This window comes from Gasterosteus aculeatus, chromosome 5, assembly GCF_964276395.1.
Source record: "Gasterosteus aculeatus chromosome 5, fGasAcu3.hap1.1, whole genome shotgun sequence".
In the NCBI taxonomy this organism is placed as follows: domain Eukaryota; kingdom Metazoa; phylum Chordata; class Actinopteri; order Perciformes; family Gasterosteidae; genus Gasterosteus; species Gasterosteus aculeatus.
In genome coordinates, this window is record NC_135692.1 from 15,484,806 (window position 1) to 15,492,422 (window position 7,617).

At 41.7% G+C, this 7,617-nt stretch overlaps 1 protein-coding gene across 3 annotated transcripts; it reads left to right on the plus strand.

The window, feature by feature from the left end:
* The first annotated feature begins 1,584 nt into the window (after positions 1 to 1,584).
* LOC120818937 (glucagon receptor-like) lies at positions 1,585 to 7,564 on the plus strand. Of its 3 annotated transcripts, XM_078102474.1 has the most exons (15): positions 1,608 to 1,676; positions 3,159 to 3,253; positions 3,366 to 3,473; positions 3,582 to 3,684; positions 3,780 to 3,890; positions 4,028 to 4,149; positions 4,948 to 5,054; positions 5,351 to 5,507; positions 5,589 to 5,748; positions 5,906 to 5,966; positions 6,042 to 6,111; positions 6,248 to 6,339; positions 6,456 to 6,594; positions 6,725 to 6,766; positions 6,890 to 7,564. In XM_078102474.1, exons 3-15 carry the CDS (start codon positions 3,411 to 3,413, stop codon positions 6,959 to 6,961), a joined length of 1,299 nt encoding a protein of 432 aa, XP_077958600.1. In that variant the 5' UTR covers positions 1,608 to 1,676; positions 3,159 to 3,253; positions 3,366 to 3,410; the 3' UTR covers positions 6,962 to 7,564. The 3 variants fall into 3 exon arrangements, with proteins under 3 accessions (XP_040031777.1, XP_077958600.1, XP_077958601.1); XM_040175843.2 differs by lacking the exon at positions 3,159 to 3,253 and having other exon boundaries at positions 1,585 to 1,676; XM_078102475.1 differs by lacking the exons at positions 1,608 to 1,676; positions 3,159 to 3,253 and having other exon boundaries at positions 3,302 to 3,473.
* The last annotated feature ends 53 nt before the right edge of the window (positions 7,565 to 7,617 follow it).

The window sequence follows — 7,617 nt, forward strand, 5'->3', positions numbered from 1 at the left end:
TCACAAAGACTGAAGCGGCTCCACAACTTCAACGTCTTTTGTATTCGAGAATAGAAAAAATTATTTGCACTATCCTGCACCTTTTAAATTCAGTTCATTCATGTTTAAATGTCAACCAGAGATGAACTATTATGTATTTTTCTCCTCTTCTAATAAGTGAAATGTGTGTGCAGGAACTCTCTGTGTGTCCCTGCACACTGCGTTAACATTGGGCTCTTCTATGTCATTTTGGATGTGAGTTTGCTCAAAAGACTTCACATATAATCGTTCTCCGTCATCCTTCAGTTGTAGTTATAGGTTCAGATACAACGGCGACGTGTTGTAGACGGCCACAGTAGAAATGAAACAAGAAAAAGAGAAATGCAACAAAGGATTCAAATCGAGGACATTGTGTTTCATGGTTGGCATTAGAGTATCAAAGTCTAAATAGACACAAAATGGGACAATATTTACGTGAGTTTGCGTGAACTTCTCAAGCTGGCAAGTATGTGTCCGCCGCTTCCATTGTTAAAAATTGTTGCTCCATCCGTCCCCATTTAATGGGTAGTGTGCACAAATGAAGTAGCTGCCATATGAAATGTGCCTTGAATGAAACCTGTAATGACTTATTTTTTTTGGACACTTGGGGAAAGTGAAAAGAAGACACAAATACGGCAGAGTTACAAATCCCAAGTGATTTGGTTTATTTAAACAAAAGGCCTGAACTAAAAAAAAAAGGTCATGTCTCATTGGCCTTATATTATTATATTATTATTATTTGTGCCAGGAGACATTTGGCCGCGACGCAGGTGAGTGTTGATGGTTTTGGAGGGAAAGGGATCATTTGTTGCAGTATTTTTGTTACCGATCAGACCGATCGCTCCACATAAAAATCAATACTGAAATCCTTTATACAACTGGTCAAAGTTAACATGTAAAGGTTAAGAGCTGAGAAACAACATCACGATAACAGGCCGCAGGATCAGAGTCCAATCGAAGCACTCGCAGATGGGTCGAGATCCTGCCGCTCAATTCATCCTCTCAATAAACTAAAATAATATTGATCTGTTTGTCTCAGCAACACACACTTTCTGAGTAAAACAAACAAAAACACAGTCTCGCATATGATGTTGAAATCCATATATTCTGTCATGCTTCCTATTCTTTTATTCTTACTCAAATAGAGAAACCTGCGTTAACGTGTTTTGGGGGCTGTAATTGTTGTGTGTCATTGTGTGTGTGAATTGTACGGGTGCCCAGGTGACTCAATCAGTACAGTCGTGATAAAAAAAATCAAACACAGCAATGTTGTCTTGGATGAATTTGCAGGTAACACATGTTGCGATGCACTGTAGCACAATGTAAGATAAAATAAGATAAAATAAGATAAACTCTTAGACCGTTTTGTTTTGGACCCTTTGTAGAACCGCTAATAAATGCGCAGAAGACACAAACTGTCCATTTGATCAATCTCTCATCTGATCTCCCCATTCAACAAATAGCAGCCTGCTTGCTCCCGTGTTCGCGTCTCCTGCAGCGGATGAGGTGATTATTCGAAAGCACTTTGCGCACCAGCAAATTGCGCGCAAACTGCGCGCAAACCGCGCGCGTCACGCACGCAGCTTTCCGGAGCGAGTGTTTAGTTCACCGCCGCTTCTGTGCCGGCAGCTGCCTCCTTCTCCACGGACCTGTTGTCTGTAAGTCTTCCTCTTCTTTTGTTCTCATTCAAATAAAAGCTGTTTTCGTGCACAATGTGCACCCAGATAAAAGGGAGTGATCCAAAAAATGCGTTTAATAAGCATCGTTTGCTTTACTCATGTGCATTGTCTTTATCTTTCTTACAACTTGATTTAGGTCAGGCAATGAGGAATAGAGTAATATATGTATACATGATATGATGTTATATATCTTTGAAGATAATTACTAAATGTCTACTTTTGTGATATTTGTCGCTATTTAATGCCTCCAGTCTTTGGAAGTGCTAAAACAAGCATTTAGCAGCAAAACAGCAACCCCCATATATGCACAACCACTAACAACCCTTCAGCCAGACTACATCATTATTAGCTACCGCATGATGGTAATTCCTTTATTTCAATTCCCATTCAGACTCAGTGGCTGTCATGGACTCTGTATCCCCAAAGCTTCACTGCTTGTTGAGTCACACTAGTTATTTTAACATTGTTTTCTTTTCAATGATCTAACATTTTGGGGTTAAAACAAATCTGCAGTCTCGTTCTTGAAATATTTTGGTGTTTTTGAGAAAGGAGATTACGTAAAGCTCTGGTCTCATAATAATGACTTTAAATGACACATTGTTATCAACGTTATCGGCGGTCAAACTACTTTTTTAATGTAACGCGTCATCACGTCACACCAAAGACAAACTGCCATGAGGCCTTTCCTGTGCGGCCTCGTTCCTCGGGCCGCAACAAGTGACCGTTTATTCCCAAATGAAGTGAGTGATTTGGCTGTTGAGGCGCAGCGGCGGGCCAGAGGGGGGTGCTCGCTAATTTGCTTCCACTAGAAGGGCCAAATATAACAGAAGGGATAAATATGACAGGACGCGCCGTAGCACACCGAGAGCCCACTGAGTGTAAGAAACACATCCTGTCTCCTATTTGAAGGAGGAACGCACATCTTTTTCAAATTATACACTTCAGAATCACGCTTTACTTAAACTTAATTGCTTTGAAGACATCCATCACAACATATCAGCCGTCAATGGAAGACGTATGCAGTCACGATGAAGTTGTAGAGCGTTAGTTTTTTAAAAAATACATATTGTTGTGTTCCTACAAGACAGTCGTGGTACCTGGATCCCAGCGATGTGGTGTGTTTATCCTGGAAAACTGACAAGCAGCCTTTTTATTGTTTGAAGAGGAGATTCCATCAATGCGCCGTTTAAAACGTGAAAAAACATTATGCATTTCATTTGCATATTGGAATAGATTTGGTGCTTCGCCGTAATTGAAGTAAAAATGCAGGTTGCTCGGATGCTCGAGCTTCACTGAGCGAAACGATTGTTCATTGATCTGTAAATGGACGTTGATGCAACTGTGTGCAATAATTAGCATGGATTCTGGATTTTCCAATGAGAAAGTAATTTATTTATGATGACAGACTAAATGTTGTTTTTTTTATGTCTAAGTGTCTTTCTTTTTGCTTGTTTTCCTCAGAAAGTGTGGCACTTCAACGTGTGTCTGCGTCTAATGCGAAGCAGAACACAACCTTGATTTCTTTCGTACCAATTGTTGAACACCAGACTTCTAACGTACGGGATACAGCAAACCTCCGTTGGCCACGCATTCAAACCACCGCCGGTTTAACTATGTACAAACTGTACATATAAGCTCACTGAACTTACTTAAAATCTACTCTTTCAGCTGTTCTGTTCTCCTTCCTGCTCTCGGTCTTCTACAAAATCGGCAATGATGGACAGGTCACAATACACAAAGTCTTTGGTCTGCTCACTGCTTCTCATGCTGCAAAAGGTCAGTTTTGAAAAAATACACTAAAACATTGTTCTTTTTGATGGAGCGTTTGACAGATACGGACGCTTGTTGAAGTAAAATGTTGGATTTTTTGATATTGCCTTACAGTGTGAGACGGCCAGCGGGAAAGTCTTAGAGGAGACTTATCGGAAGTGGGTTCAGTATAAAGAAGACTGTGTCAGAATGATAGAAAATGAGCCGTTTCTTCAAGGTACAAACTCCCGTCCACAACTCATCCTGCAAATGGCAAGTGGTGGAAGAGGAGAGGAAAGATAAACATGGCTTTTCGTTGGTTTGTCCTCCTAGCTGGCTTGTTCTGCAACAGGACATTTGACATATACGCGTGCTGGCCAGATACTCCCGCCGGCTCCATGGTCAACATCTCGTGTCCTTTCTACCTGCCCTGGTACGATCAAGGTAGCTCGCCCCCCCTTTTCAGTGTTTTTATCGTGCCTGAGTATCGCATCTTTGCTCTGTAACGCTGTGACCGCTGTGACGCTGGCGATGAGAAAGCGGGTAACGGTTGAAGGACTGACTGGCTGTTTCTCCTCAAGTCGCTCGCGGGGTTGTGCGTCGCCTGTGTGGCTCCAACGGCAGCTGGGAGAGAGATGCCAGCGGGCACGTGTGGAGGGACATGACCCAGTGTGAGGAGGAGAAAGAGGTCCAGTCTCAAGAGGTACGGACCACCGAGACGTCACCAACTTCGGGGTTTAGATTACATGAGCATTTGGACTACAGACGATTCTTTATTATCTTTGATTATGTATTAAGGGAGACACACCCATTTGTTTAGCAATCAAATAACCCACTGAACACAAATGAATTTGAGGGTTATTGGCAGAAATTGTGCAAATTGTACAATGTGACTGAAAAATAGGTTCAAATTTAACTTTTCTAAACTCTTTTTTTCTATTGTTTTTATGCCACTGATTTACAAAGTTCTTAACCAATACCAGAAAACATTGAAATCCTAAATACACACAAGTGCTCCTAAAATTCCTAATCAATATCTAATTTACAAGAGTAAAATATCTGATCTAAATTATATCGTTTCATATGGGGCTGTGCAATGACATTTGTCCAATTCCTAGATCTCTGCATTGGCTTCCAGTTAAGTATAATTATAAAAAGCTTATAGCCTAGTTATTATTATTAGTAGTAGTAGTAGTGCAACTAATTCCAGCTGTTTGATTCGCTCTCCATGGATCTAACATATGAGCTGTAATCATTTTGGAAACCAAGCTAAAGACACAGCGTTTCATTCATCATTTCTTACAGCATTCTAGGTATTTAACTCATTTAGTTTTATACGGTAAAGTGGTGTATAGATAAATACGTCTACCTGATATTGTGTGAAAAATACAAAATGGGTTCAGGATGTACATCCATCCAGATCGTCTTACCGTTAGTAGAAGGAAGTTACTGTATGAGGTCCTACTTCCCAGAAGTGACGGGAGGGGATTTGTCTTCCCAGCTGTGGGTGAAACAACTGATGGTGAGCTTCAGGATGTTGTACACGGCGGGCTACTCGCTGTCCCTCTTCACGCTGGTGACGGCTCTTATTGTGCTGCTCAGCTTTAGGTAAGCTGTCAGAGAGCAAACAGCCCATCAGATGATTGGCTGTATTATTCAGAGTACTTATCAGATAACAAAGAAATGGCAGGTAACCATTAAAGTAAATGTTGAATGGAATCAGCAGAACTAGATTTTGCTGTTATATGGGAACTAAAACAATGGCGTTACATCTCAATATGAAAATAATCCAAATTAATGAAATAGATGAAATAGTGTGTCTTTTCAGGTCAGGTGAAAACAATGAAACATTCAAGGATTCCTATTTAATGGCTCTACTTTCTGCTGTAAATGAACCCCAACAGGAAACTGCATTGCACCAGGAACTACATCCACGCTAACCTCTTCATGTCCCTCATCCTACGAGCAGTATCCGTCATTGTTAAGGACACCATGCTGGAACGCCACTGGGGAAGAGAAATCCTAAAACACGGAGACGTGAGTGAGATGCTCAGTCACCAGGTGGGTCTCGAGGTGTAGCGAAGAAGGTTGGCTGTTCAACCATTTTCCTTTTGTGTAATTGTTTGTGTTTATTTCCTCCAGGCCGCCATTGGCTGCAGGGCGGCACAGGTGATGATGCAGTACTGTGTCCTGGCCAATCACTATTGGTTCTTTGGAGAGGCAATTTATTTGTACTCGGTGCTTATTGCCTCGGTGTTCATCGACAACAACAAATACTTACCGTACATCTGTGTGGGCTGGGGTAGGTTCCACTATTCACAGAGCACGCATCGTAACAGCAGTGGGTCTTTTTGTGGATGCATGCAAAGGAGAGGCTTACATAGCGTCCACCTGTGATGTGGTTTTTGAAAGCACCTGCAGCACTGTTTTCAATCATGAACAATTTATTCTGTACTTAGGAACTCCACTTCTATTTGTGGTTCCTTGGGCAGTGATGAAGCAATTGAAAGAAAACAAGGAGTAAGTGCGTGTGCAGCGGTTCCCTCGTGCGCCGGCTCACTCTGTGAATTATGAACTGCTGCATTTTGTTCTCAGGTGCTGGGCTGTCAATGAAAACATGAACTACTGGTGGATCATTCGTTTCCCAATCCTCCTTGTGTCACTGGTAAGGACGACTTGTTTGAATAGTTCTCTCAGACTCGTCATCCGACACCCCGGTGTCCTCTGTAAAATGTATTGCATAATGCAGATTTTTTTTACTCTAGATACGGGAATTCATATTTAGATTTTCTAATCAACAGATCAACTTTTTGATTTTCATGAAGATCCTGAAGGTCATTCTTTCAAAATTACGAGCCAGCAACCAAAGTGGATACCCTGATTATAAACTTCGGTAAGTTGTCTCAGCACATTTTTAATGATGATAACTTCAATTCAATTTATCATCTTTTTGTGTCTTTTTTTTTTTTAAACCGAGGCCACAACTCTACTGTCTGTGTGTCCTGTTAGGCTTGCCAAGGCGACCCTTACCCTCATCCCTCTGTTTGGGGTTCATGAGGTTGTGTTCATCTTTGTGACAGATGAGCAGACAACAGGGGTCCTGCGCTACATTAAAGTCTTTTTCACCCTTTTCCTAAATTCATTTCAGGTGAGTTCAGTTGGACCGGAAACCAGCGGTTTGTTATTGCTGAAACGTTAAAACAATGTAACCATCCAGACATGATTCATTATGTTGCTGTGCAGTGAATATAGTAAACTTTTCGATGGCCTCTTTGCAGGGCTTCCTGGTGGCGGTACTCTACTGCTATGCCAACAAAGAGGTTTGTTGTTTCATCTTGTATTCCCATTTCATTTTATGGATTCTTCACAGACGGTACACTTATTAACATAGTGTTAACTTTCTGTTTCCATGAAATTGATGGCTGACCTCCTCCCATGTGCAGGTAAGGACAGAGCTGAAGAGGAAGTTACGCAGCTGGAGGACCGAGGCTGGGATCGCATGCTGTGCACAGTGACTAGCTGTTCACGACGGTCGAGTTGAAACCTTCTCCATCGCCACGGTGCCGGAGCGCAACAGGTCCTCCGCCACAACAACGAGGGCAATGCCAGATGGTTCACCCACTCCCGAGAGTTCGCTTACTTTGAGACGGCAAGTTCAGAAGACTCCAACGCTGCCCGATGCTTTTCCGCAGCACTGTCTGTCAGTGGCAAATACAGACAGCGCCGTGCAGCAAGGGGGTCAGCTTCTCCCTGGACAATCATCTGTAGAAATGCAGGTTTCATTCCTCATCCACCTCCAAGACCCAGTAGTGTTACTCCCAAATGTTGTGAATATAGACTCAGATTGAAAACATTTTTGCATTCACTGTATTTAAAAAAGATATGTGGTTTGCTGTGAATGTGTAAAATTGTGAATCCGTCTGTGAATAGGTCATTGTTATTCAAACACGATACGTCTTAAATGCAAAGGCAATAGGAATACAAGGATATAGGATGTCTAGGTTTACTTTTGTTTGTGATGAAGGAAGTGTTGTTTCAGGATGGGTTATTCATTGTCAATGTCACTTAAATATGATTAATGGATAGAATGAACAAAATAATAAATAATCGACAATAAAGTCGAAATAAACGTTGTGTACATTTTTAAACTGCTAAGTTGATCCACACCGGA